This window comes from Candoia aspera, chromosome 1, assembly GCF_035149785.1.
Source record: "Candoia aspera isolate rCanAsp1 chromosome 1, rCanAsp1.hap2, whole genome shotgun sequence".
NCBI classification, from domain to species: Eukaryota; Metazoa; Chordata; class Lepidosauria; order Squamata; family Boidae; genus Candoia; species Candoia aspera.
Window position 1 is genome coordinate 289,394,402 of NC_086153.1, and position 12,929 is coordinate 289,407,330.

Below are 12,929 nucleotides of genomic sequence, written 5' to 3' on the forward strand. Positions count from 1 at the left end.
AAGGAGCTACATGGCTACCTGTCTAGTATGGTTTCCTTGATTTTTGCACTGTACAGAAGGTTGATCTAGGTGATATTCATTCAGTGAAATATAACATTAAATTATATTGCAATAAAACTGACACGGACTTTTAAATTTAGAGACAGATCATTTGATCTCAGTATGATATTACTGGGAGAAAAAAACACAAGAAATCACATCATCAAATTCTTACAGAGAGGTTAAGCAGAAAAAACCTAACAAATTATACCATCTTTCATATGTTACTTTTTCAGTGACTTTAGGTTCTCCCTAAAATGAACATTTCCAACGAAAACACAGAGATTGCAAATCAATAGTAGCAGGACATGGCTCTTCCCTAATGAACTGACTAGGCTGGATATAGTTTGAAAAAAGCCACCCAGTCACAAGCCACAAATCAGCCCAAATGCAGGACAGCTTGGAACAAGTAAACCACCTGAAACAACATACTTCAAAAGCACAAAGTTTTGTTTCAACTTTAGCACAGAACTCTTGGGTCACACATATTTGCTCTTGATCTCAGTACACTATAAACAGCCAAATTGAGGTTGAACTATTTCATGATCAAAATGTTCTGAACATTCCAGTTATGCATTAGACCTACTGACAGATCTGTGCTTCATACAGTACATTCAAACTTAGTGTGGTGCGTAGTAGTTAATAGCACTGGCCTCTGCATGGAATAATTCAGGTTCAAATTTCTATTTCAATACAGATGATGTTAGTTCAGTCCTTTTTCTCAGCTTAACTTATTTACCTTATCAGATAAAGTTTAGAGTGGTTTAGAGAGAAAATATATGTATTTATTTCTGTGCTACTTTTGAACAAAAATATTAAATCAGTTTACATAAAACATGTAACAGATTAAAACAGAAAAACAAAATAAAGAAAACAATAAAATCATTCAATCTGGAATGTTAATGGATACAATGGAAATGATTAGCGGGGTGATGGCAGAATAAGAATTAAAACAACAAGAGGAAAGGAACAGAAGAAAGAAAAAAAGAGCAGTCACTAGTGAGAGGAGCAAAGAATGGGTGGAAGAATGGAGTATGGGCTATCTGGAACAGACCCAGGAATGGCAGAGGCTTGTTGGTCAGAAGAGGCTCCTGCAAAAATCCTGGGAGACTGATTTAGAGTTGCTGCCTGGGGACATGATCAGAGCCTGGATTCTGATGACCTGTGGATCTGGCTAGTTGCAAGAGCAGATGAAGTAAGTGGGAGCAGTCAATGAAATGAGAGCTTTCCCTAAAATGAGAGTAGGAGATGGGGTCATCGTGGACAAGAGTGAAAAGGGTGCAGGAAAGGTTATCTTCGGTAAGGTTTTTACAGTTGGTGGTGGAATATGTTTTGAGAGAGGAAATGGTTGTAAATATGATTGGCTGAAGGGCTTGTTGGCAAGTTTAGGTAGGCATAGCACATGTTTGGCAGGCTGCAGCTCAAGAACAAATTTGTTGACCGGGATGCGGGTGAGTGAAATCTCAGGATAAGGAGACCAGGGCTACACAGTGTGGGGAACAGGAATAGCAGCTCACAGCTAGATGGCAACAGAAAAAATTATGTCAGGTGGGCACCAGGTGAGCCACTACAGGAGAAGAGGGACCTACATTGTTATTCTCATGCTGTTGTTGGTAAATGCCAGGTTTATACAGAATAGATCATGTCCACCCATGGCTATAAGCACTGCAAACTTGATGTGTATTACTGATACTCAGCTGGGAAGAGAAGAAATGTGGACCTATCAGGGATCTGCCTTTCTGGGTTTCAGGTTCTGCAGTAACCATATGCCAAGACTGAGGAAGAAGAATTGTACAATCATTAAGGAGGCATTGGCAGTAACCAAAGGCACTATACTCAAGGCTACTGCATGTGAGTGCCTGTATATGAAGGTAGATGAAAGGAATAACCTAAAGCTGCTGGTGGTATGCTAACCACTCTGTCCAGTAGCATACTGCAATGTGCTCTACATGGAGCAGCCTTTGAAGACAAAGTTACAGCTAGTCCAGTATGCAGCAGCTGCTCCAGGCAGGAAAACCTATTACCTCAGAATAATACTTACTTTGCCGTGATTGTACTGATTATCAGTAAACTTCTGGGCCCATATCAATGTGTTAGTTATAACCTATAAAGCACTACACAGAATAATGCTGGATTACTTAACTCACCCAGTATGGTTTTGTCCACCAAGTGACAATATCCAGATAGATGCCACTAAAAGTCCTGCCATGGCTGGAGGTGAATGGTCAATAATCACAGACTTAGAAGGGACCTCACAGGTCATCTAATCCAAGCACTGCTCACTGCAGAAATTACTAAAGCATTTCAGACAAATGGCTATTCAGCCTCTTTTGAAGACTTTCACAGAAGGGAAGTATATCACTTACTAAGGCAACTTATTCCATTAGTTGGTATTTTCTCCATCAAGATTTTACTCTCAGGATCAAACATGAATCTACTTTCATATAGTTACAAGGAAATGGTACTGGTTCTGCTCTCTGGGATGGCAGAGAACAAGTCCACTCCTCCTTCAGATATCTGAAGACTGCTGTCATATCTCCATTCAGTCTTCTCTTCTGCAGGCTACAAATACCTAGTTCCTTTAACCATTCATCACAGGATTTGGTTTCCAGTCTCTTACCCTAGCTGTCTTCTGAATCCAGCCTTCTCTGTGATTGCCCACATTCTATGGAACATGCTGCTCTTGAGATTTACCTAGACCTCTTGCTTCTGGCATATAAGAAGATGATTAAAAAGTTTCCTTTTTAACATCTATTTGATAGTTGTATCAGGGGCATTGTTGTAATACTATTTTATTGTTTATGTTTTAATTGTACTTTAATTCTAACATTTTGGATGACTATTATGTTGTAGAGTCCCTAGAATCTCTGGAGTGGGCAGTATAAAGATCACAATAATAAGCATATACATCTTATTTGCAAGATACCCAAAAACTGTGATCCACTATTTAGGAAAATGTAAAACGTTCAGTGATGCAGCATCCTTTGTCCTGAATGGTATCAGTAGATACTGTTGGCATGCTTATACAGCAATAAAAGCAAACATTATTACTATGCTAAACTCACCTGATCATTCTGCTACTCTCATCATGGTCAGGATCAGTGTCCTGCATGTCTCCACTGTCACCTGGATTCACAATCACCATCTCAGCATCAGGCACCATAGAATCTTCCATTTCATCTAAGAGGCCACTGTTTCTTTCACTGTCATTGTCATCACTTCCCTCTTCCATGACAGCATCAGACTCAGTTCCAGGGCTAAGCAAATCTGGAATGTTTAAAAAACTACATTATTACAGTAATCCAGGAAAAAGGTCTAAGCTGAATTGGCCATACTATCCAACATCACAGAAGTAAACCTCCTCTCGTCCTCAAGTCCCTAAATCTGCTTTGGAGGGCTCTTGACCTTTGGAGCAGTTCTTGCAAAAGAGGGAAGGAAGAATAACCCTTCCTTGTTCTATTGGCGAAGACAAATCCAGTCGTTGGATGAAGCTAATTGAACAGAATCTTATATCCAAAGATTGTATCTACCTTTATGTCTAAAATAGATTTAGAAAATCAAAAGTGAAACTAGAATATTCTCTAATTTCTACAGAAATACAATCTTTTGCTTGGAACCATTCATTAGCATATTAGTAAATGCCAAGCATTTTTCCTATTAATAATCAGGAAATAGAATAAAACTTTAATATACAGTGTATGGATATGTAATGATCCGTTGCGTCTATGGGATAAAAAATGCCCTAAAGTCTGATGAATATAAGTTAAACTATTCCTTGAGTTGAGCCCGACTTATGGTGAGTACACGGACACATGTATATTGTTCTTGGCAACAATATGGAAATAGTTCGCCATTGTGAAGCATGCTGACAATCTTCAAGGATGTTTTTCTGCTGCCCTGTTTAATATATAGACCTGGGTTTTCCTGGTAGTCTCTCATCCATATCTGATCTGTTCAGTTTTTTAAGATCAGCTAATATTGGCTAGATGCTTCCACCTGCTGTAATCAGATGCATATAGATGAAAACAACACAAGTGACTGAAAAGTATGGATAACAAGTGACATGTCATGCAGTTAGGTGTTGTTGTTTATTCGTTTAGTCGCTTCCGACTCTTCGTGACTTCATGGACCAGCCCACGCCAGAGCTTCCTGTCGGTCGTCAACACCCCCAGCTCCCCCAGGGACGAGTCCGTCACCTCTAGAATATCATCCATCCATCTTGCCCTTGGTCGGCCCCTCTTCCTTTTGCCCTCCACTCTCCCTAGCATCAGCATCTTCTCCAGGGTGTCCTGTCTTCTCATTATGTGGCCAAAGTATTTCAGTTTTGCCTTTAATATCATTCCCTCAAGTGAGCAGTCTGGCTTTATTTCCTGGAGGATGGACTGGTTGGATCTTCTTGCAGTCCAGGGCACTCTCAGAATTTTCCTCCAACACCACAGTTCAAAAGCATCGATGTTCCTTCGCTCAGCCTTCCTTATGGTCCAGCTCTCACAGCCATATGTTACTACAGGGAACACCATTGCTTTAACTATGCGGGCCTTTGTTGTCAGTGTGATGTCTCTGCTCTTAACTATTTTATCGAGATTTGTCATTGCTCTTCTCCCAATGATTAAGCGTCTTCTGATTTCCTGACTGCAATCAGCATCTGCAGTAATCTTTGCACCTAGGAATACAAAGTCTTTCACTGCTTCTACATTTTCTCCCTCTATTTGCCAGTTATCAATCAAGCTGGTTGCCATAATCTTGGTTTTTTTGAGGTTTAGCTGCAAGCCAGCTTTTGCACTTTCTTCTTTCACCTTCATCATAAGGCTCCTCAGTTCCTCTTCGCTTTCAGCCATCAAAGTGGTATCATCTGCATATCTGAGATTGTTAATGTTTCTTCCAGAGATTTTAACTCCAGCCTTGGATTCCTCAAGCCCAGCTTGTCGCATGATGTGTTCTGCATACAAGTTGAATAGGTAGGGTGAGAGTATACAGCCCTGCCGTACTCCTTTCCCAATCTTAAACCAGTCCGTTGTTCCGTGGTCTGTTCTTACTGTTGCTACTTGGTCGTTATACAGATTCTTCAGGAGGCAGACAAGATGACTTGGTATCCCCATACCGCTAAGAACTTGCCACAATTTGTTATGGTCCACACAGTCAAAGGCTTTAGAATAGTCAATAAAACAGAAATAGATGTTTTTCTGAAACTCCCTGGCTTTTTCCATTATCCAGCGGATATTGGCAATTTGGTCTCTAGTTCCTCTGCCTTTTCTAAACCCAGCTTGTACATCTGGCAATTCTCGCTCCATGAATTGCTGAAGTCTACCTTGCAGGATCTTGAGCATTACCTTACTGGCATGTGAAATGAGTGCCACTGTTCGATAGTTTGAACATTCTTTAGTGTTTCCCTTTTTTGGTATGGGGATATAAGTTGATTTTTTCCAATCTGATGGCCATTCTTGTGTTTTCCAAATTTGCTGGCATATAGCATGCATTACCTTGACAGCATCATCTTGCAAGATTTTGAACAGTTCAGCTGGGATGCCGTCGTCTCCTGCTGCCTTGTTATTAGCAATGCTTCTTAAGGCCCACTCAATCTCACTCTTCAGGATGTCTGGCTCTAGCTCACTGACCACACCGTCAAAGCTATCCCCGATATTGTTATCCTTCCTATACAGGTCTTCTGTATATTCTTGCCACCTTTTCTTGATCTCTTCTTCTTCTGTTAGGTCCTTGCCCTCTTTGTTTTTGATCATACCCATTTTTGCCTGGAATTTACCTCCCATGTTTCTAATTTTCTGGAAGAGGTCTCTTGTCCTTCCTATTCTATTGTCATCTTCCACTTCCGCGCATTGCTTGTTTAAAAATAATTCCTTATCTCTTCTGGCTAACCTCTGGAATTTTGCATTTAATTGGGCATATCTCCCCCTATCACTGTTGCCTTTTGCTTTCCTTCTTTCTTGGGCTACTTCTAGTGTCTCAGCAGACAGCCATTTTGCCTTCTTGGTTTTCTCTTTCTTTGGGATGTATTTTGTTGCCGCCTCCTGAACAATGCTGCCAACTTCTGTCCATAATTCTTCCGGGACCCTATCTACTAAGTCCAGTCCCTTAAATCGATTCCTCACCTCCACTGCATATTCCTTAGGAATATTAGTGAGCTCATATCTAGCTGATCTGTGGGTCTTCCGTAATCTCTTGAGTCTGATCCTAAATTGTGCAAGAAGAAGTTCGTGATCTGAACTACAGTCAGCTCCAGGTCTTGTTTTTACCGACTGTACAGATGTCCGCCACCTTTGGCTGCAAAGGATGTAGTCAATCTGATTTCGGTGTTGTCCATCTGGTGAAGTCCATGTATAAAGCCGTCTCTTAGGTTGTTGGAAGAGAGTGTTTGTTATGCAGAGCGAATTGTCTTGGCAAAATTCTATCAGCCTATGTCCTGCTTCATTTTGTTCTCCCAGGCCATGCTTACCTGTAATTCCAGGTGTCATTTGACTGCCCACCTTAGCATTCCAGTCTCCCGTGATGAAAATAACATCTCTTTTAGGCGTGTTGTCCAGTAGGTGCTGCAGATCCTCATAGAACTGCTCTACTTCAGCTTCTTCAGCATTTGTGGTTGGGGCGTATATTTGGATCACCGTGATGTTAGATGGCTTGCCCTGAATTCGAATTGAGATCATTCTGTCGTTTTTTGGGTTGTATCCAAGCACTGCTTTAGCCACTTTACTATTAATTATGAAGGCTACTCCATTTCTTCTGTGGTCCTCTTGTCCACAGTAGTAGATCTGGTGGTCATTTGATGTGAAGTGGCCCATTCCAGTCCATTTCAGTTCACTGACGCCCAGGATGTCTATCTTTAATCTTAACATCTCACCAATAACCACATCCAATTTGCCCTGGCTCATAGATCTTACATTCCAGGTTCCAATGGTGTGTTGATCCTTAGAACATCGGATTCGCCGTTCACCACCAGCACCGTCGGCCGCTAGCCGTCCTTTCGGCTTTGAGCTAGCTGCGTCATCACGTCTGGGGCTAGTTGAGCTCATCCTCTGTTCCTCCCCAGTAGCATTTTGACCATCTTCCGACCTGGGGGTCTCATCTTCCGATGGTATACCGACATATCTCTGGTTGTACTGATCCATTTAGTTTTCACGGCAAGAATACTGGGGTGGGTTGCCATTACCTTCCCCAGGGATCGCATTTAGTCTGACCTCTCTGTCATGACCTTCCCGTCTTGGGTGGCCCTTCACAGTTTAGCTCATGGCATCATTGAGGTGCTCAAGCTCCAGCACCACGACAAGGTAACGATCCTTTGCTGAAGGCAGTTAGGTGTACTTAGTTTTTAATCTCAGTTTATCTAATTGCCTAAATTACAAATTAGATTATCCCAAAATCTTCACAGAAACCATTGAGAAAAGGAGAAGAGGGGAAGAAAGTACTAAAAATTAAGCCAAAGTCATTGGTGAAGTAACAGATGGTCAGGTATTATGGGGGGGGCAGTGTTGGAATGATGATGGGTAGAACTACTGACAAGACTAAACAACATTTCAGCAGCTGAGTACTGTGGCCCATGATGAATAAAATAATGCATTACAATATGAGAGCTAAGACTGTAAGGATGTAAGCATACACATATATTTTAGAAAAAAATATTTATTTATTTATCAAATTTATCTCCTCCCACCAGAGGGACTCTGGGCGGTGTCCACAGATTACAGCAAATGATCTTTTATCATATTAGTGGCAACATATAAAACTCAAATATTTCTCATACAACTTCTTAGACATTCATTTTCTAAGCACTGAAAATTCTTGGGAGAAGAGCAATGACAAATCTCGACAAAAGAGTTAAGAGCAGAGACATCACGCTGACAACAAAGGTCCGCATAGTCAAAGCAATGGTGTTCCCCGTAGTAACATATGGCTGTGAGAGCTGGACCATAAGGAAGGCTGAGAGAAGGAAGATCGATGCTTTTGAACTGTGGTGTTGGAGGAAAATTCTGAGAGTGCCTTGAACTGCAAGAGGATCCAGCCAGTCCATCCTCCAGGAAATTAAGCCAGACTGCTCACTTGAGGGAATGATATTAAAGGCAAAACTGAAATACTTTGGCCACATCATGAGAAGACAGGACACCCTGGAGAAGATGCTGATGCTAGGGAGAGTGGAGGGCAAAAGGAAGAGGGGCCGACCAAGGGCAAGGGGGATGGATGATATTCTAGAGGTGACGGAGTCGTCCCTGTGGGAGCTGGGGGTGTTGACGACCGACAGGAAGCTCTGGCGTGGGCTGGTCCATGAAGTCACGAAGAGTCGGAAGCGACTAAACGAATAAACAACAAAGCACTGAAAATGAATCTAGAACATTACAGTTGAATATGTCACATATTTTCTTCTGAGCTTTATCCACCGTTGGTAACGCACTAGGCGTTACCTATGGGCCATTCTTCTAGTCTCATTTTCTGTAAGCTTAGATATTTTGTACCAGGAAGAAATTGTCTTTTCTTAATTATTTTTAGTTAGAATTAAATAATACTGTAAATACTGTGATACCAGTAATCTTGCTTCTCTCTCTGAAATGAATTTTCAATAAACATTTATCTAATCCTTGGCTGGTTGTTTAAGGATGGCAAATACTATGTGTAATTTCTTGAGAGTCGCTTCCCTTTGGCAGACATAACAATCAAAGACAGCAAATATGATTTGCCTACAAACATCATTCCCCCAGATATAAGATTGACCCCCTCCTTGCTCCTTTTCCGGAAGGCCCTGAGACGTGGTTTTGTCAGCAGGCCTGGGGATCCCAGGTCGCTTCGGAGCCAATCAAGTGGCTGATATGAATGTGTTTGCTGCCACCATGGGCTGTGTATTGTGTTTTTATGGTTTTTAATTTTGTAGGCCTCCTGGAGTCACCATGTGTGAGTTGGGTGGCCTCACAAATTTGTTTAATATATAAATAATAAATAAATAAACTGTTCATTTCTGGGAGATTCTTCACAGAAAAGGTTGCTTGTAAATACTGAAAGACTGCATGGTAACTTCTGAGAAAAGTCTGCTTACAAATACAACATCGATCAATTGTCATTGTCATTGTTGGAATATAAATATGTTAAAAGAAAATGCCTGTCTATGGAAGCTGTAAAATTAGGCTCATTGGGGGCCTTGGTATAAACTCTGGGCATTCCTAATTCTCAACTCCATGACAAATCTTGATTACACAGGCCCTAGCATGTATGTTAATTATAAATGTCTAGTTTATTCTTCTTTGATCAGTTGTGGACAACATTTTTTCAGGCTGGAACTCATTCCCAACCTTTGAGTGATACTGTATGCCAGAAGCTGTATTCCAAAAGCAGGGAGACCAATATTAAGAAATGGGTTTGGTGAGTCAATAATCATAGAGATGGTCCAAGATCTGTAGAAGTCCATCAGAGGGCTGCTTGCTTCTCTCCAATATGAAATTCATTTAAATTTATTTATGTTGAAGCATAAAAAATTACTCACATATAACAGGGTGATTTATTTTACTTTAAAATAAAATTGCATACTCATATTTCAAATTTCAGTGGACTTATTTATTATTTATGGACTAGAATTATTATTTTATTACTTATACACTAAAATTATTAAAGACTAGATTATTACATTTTCAACTACAGTAATATATTAATAACTCATTCTCAGTATTTTAGTTGTTTAAGTCAAGGCTTATTGACATACACATTCTTAATTTTGACACACTATTATCTTTTTTTTCTTTGTCTCCACTAATAAATGACTGCTGTCTCTTCAAATAGTCTTTAGAGTACAGATGACTAATACCTTTGATGCAACTTACCTCCATTAATGGCCACTTCTCCAAGGCAATTATTTGGTACTTTAGGTGCACAGCGTTTGTGACAGTTGAATCTACAATCTGTTTAAAGAAAAGATCCATAATTTGCACAAATTGCTTGGTTATAACGTACCAGTTTCAGATACAAAGAACATTATTAAGTCTGGATATTAGACAGTGGATCTCAATTCAAGAAAACCAAAGACTGATGCTATGTGAAAAAGCTGGGAATGAATTCCATACATTCCCTCCTTTTCTTGTAATTCCTTCCCTGCCAGCCATTCTATGCAATCCAGTCAGGTGGCTTCCATTCGCTCCACAATACAGGATTATAAAAAAACACATTGTAAGCCTATTTTTTCAAGGCAATGACAAAGTAGCTCCAAATGAGGTATGGCAACACATCTTAAGAAAGTTTTGCTCCTATCTGAACCGCTGCAAGAATTCTGCAATAAGAAAAGCTGCATTCTATTTGTATATTCACAGCATACTTTTTGCATCATGTATTCGGAATCTTTTAGTATTTTGTATCCTCTATTCTAATTTTGCTAACACTGCTAGAGCAAGTTAGCAACAGGACTGCATTCTAACTACTGGAAATCTTCACTCCACTACAGCATCTGAAATTTCCATAAACAACATACATAATTTCAAAAATATATCCAAGCATACAAAGCTTAAAAAGCTATTGCTTATTGCTGGCAGATGGAATAGCCAGGTGCCCTACTTCAGTGGTTCTTATCATGCTTAACTTAAGTTCCACCAATGCCTCTACCAAAGGACCAGAACAAAAAGGGCACTTTTCCAAGAAGGGCATTTATATTATTATATTCACCATGTATGGTAAGTTTTAAAGACTTAAAGTTTCAGTGACTTACTCTTATTCTACCTAGTCCACGCAGGATGAGAATCGCTGCTTTATTCTGTGCCAAAACTGCACAGTCTGTGCCTTTTTTAGACCCCTCAAAAATTAAGAACTGAAAAAGCATACTATTATTGAAACAGAGTTCTCAGGATGAACGCAAGACAGTGTTGAGGAAGAAAAATGGGAGTCCAGGATGTTACAGAGCCTAGATTCCCTTTTTCAGGAGAGATGGGCGGTGATAGAAAATAGATAGATAGATAGATAGATAGATAGATAGATAGATAGATAGATAGATAGATAGATAGATAGATAAATGTATGTATGCATGTATGTATGTATGTATGTATGTTATACAGTAATCTTACATATTCCATCTTAACCTCCTTGGTTAATACTGAAAACATCACCAAGCATTACATTTATTTTCATGTATTTAGTTCCTTCATTTACTGTTCTCATTACATTTAACAACCATCTTTCAATTCCATGTTTGTGCAAACTTGTTCCAAGATACAAGCATATTCACTTTATCATACACTAAATCATCAATGGTAGAAAAAACTTTCTTTTCTTCTTGTATTTTTTTTCAAAGTATAATTAAGGTACAAAAAAGGAAGTATAGAATAGATAGAAAACAGAACTAAAGAAAAAAGAAAAAAACTATAAAAGTGTCAACAGAGAGAAAACAGAAACGGAAAGTGACTTCTGACCTTCTCCAAAACAGATATAGATTAATTTACAAATCTAGTCTCTTACCTTTAATTAAACTATCATAACATTATTTCTATTAAAACAAACCATTTAATCACTAAAACCGAAAGACAAAACTTCATTTTTTTTCTATTACAAGCAAGTAATCTAAAAGTGATTGCCAAGTAGATATAAATCCAGAAACAGACTTGTATATGCACAACAATGGAAAGATCCACAAATACCCACGGTTGAAGATTGGATTGTTAAATTAATGGACTTGGCTCAAATGGCTAAATTAACAGTACTAATAAGTAGAAAAAAACGTTCTGATAGTCACACATTTCTCAATGACCTGCTGAAGAACTAAAATCTGGTTTGCCCATGCCCTGCCCAGCATTATTGCACTTCCATTGTCATATCTCATACCATCTGCCATTATCTTCCCAGGCACACTACGCAGTGACTCTTTGTATCTTTCCCTTTGCATAGGAGAAGAACAGTAGCATTTCCCCAATTGTTAAGGAATAGATTCACATATCAGTTAAAGTCTTTCGATCACTCCACAAACACACACATCCATATTTTAACCATTTCTCCATTTCCCCCATCTACACCTGCAGTCTTGGACAATAGTAATGACTTCCTTTTTAGCATGTTTTTCTTAGAAATGAACTTTTATAGGATTTTTTTTTTCAATTTTACTCTTCCAAATATTGCTAACACTTCTATACATATCTCTAAAATATTCCTTCCACATCCTCTCACTAAAGTTTCATCCCAGATTATTTCATTAATTTTATTTTTAATTCACTTTGTTATGCTGGAGGCTCCTTGTTTAGTCTTTTCATTACTTTCATCAAAACCACTCTGCATTTTTTTACATATTTTAAAAATATGTAAAAAATATTCCTTGCTGTCTTTGACTGTATTTTTTGCAACTATCTTTTCTATCTCAACTACCTTTATGCATATTATAATATATCCATCTTCCATCCTAATTTCTAAAGCATTCTTTTTTATTAATTTTTCTTCCAACTCTTTTGCTTCACCATTGTCTCCCACATCAGAACATATGTCTTTCACTAATTGTGTCAGTCTTTTATCATAATCAATCAAATCAGGCTTTTCAGTTCATTCTTTTCCAATATCTATGCACTGATAGACTTGTGTTTAAACCATGCATTCAGAACAGACTCTTTTTTAAGTAGGTACTAGTCTATCACCATTCTCATTTTTTCTTGATTCTTCCAATGGTCCCTATTTTTTTTCTGTACTCTGTCTCAGTATCCCCCCTCCATTCATGTCATATAGCAGAATATTTTTTCCCCATGAATTCCACACACAATTCAGCTTCAGTCCTATTATCACTATTTCCTTGAGCATAGCATGTGACTATCACCAACCTATGGATTCATATTTTCATGTGCACTCACAACAAACTAGATGATACAAATTCATACCTTCTGATATACCTATTAGTACTTAGATTCATAATTCAGCCTATACTTCTATAACCATGCCTC

At 38.9% G+C, this 12,929-nt stretch overlaps 1 protein-coding gene across 1 annotated transcript in view; it reads right to left on the reverse strand.

Annotated features, from left to right (window-relative positions):
• The window catches only part of PRKD1 (protein kinase D1), a 114,502-nt gene that overhangs the window by 22,325 nt on the left and 79,248 nt on the right, over positions 1 to 12,929 (reverse strand). Inside the window, exons 7-8 of the mRNA XM_063290007.1 lie at positions 9,852 to 9,929; positions 3,105 to 3,306 (exon numbers count right to left, since the gene is read on the reverse strand). Of these exons, the coding sequence (XP_063146077.1) occupies positions 3,105 to 3,306; positions 9,852 to 9,929 (280 nt within the window). The remainder of the gene's footprint in view (positions 1 to 3,104; positions 3,307 to 9,851; positions 9,930 to 12,929) is intronic.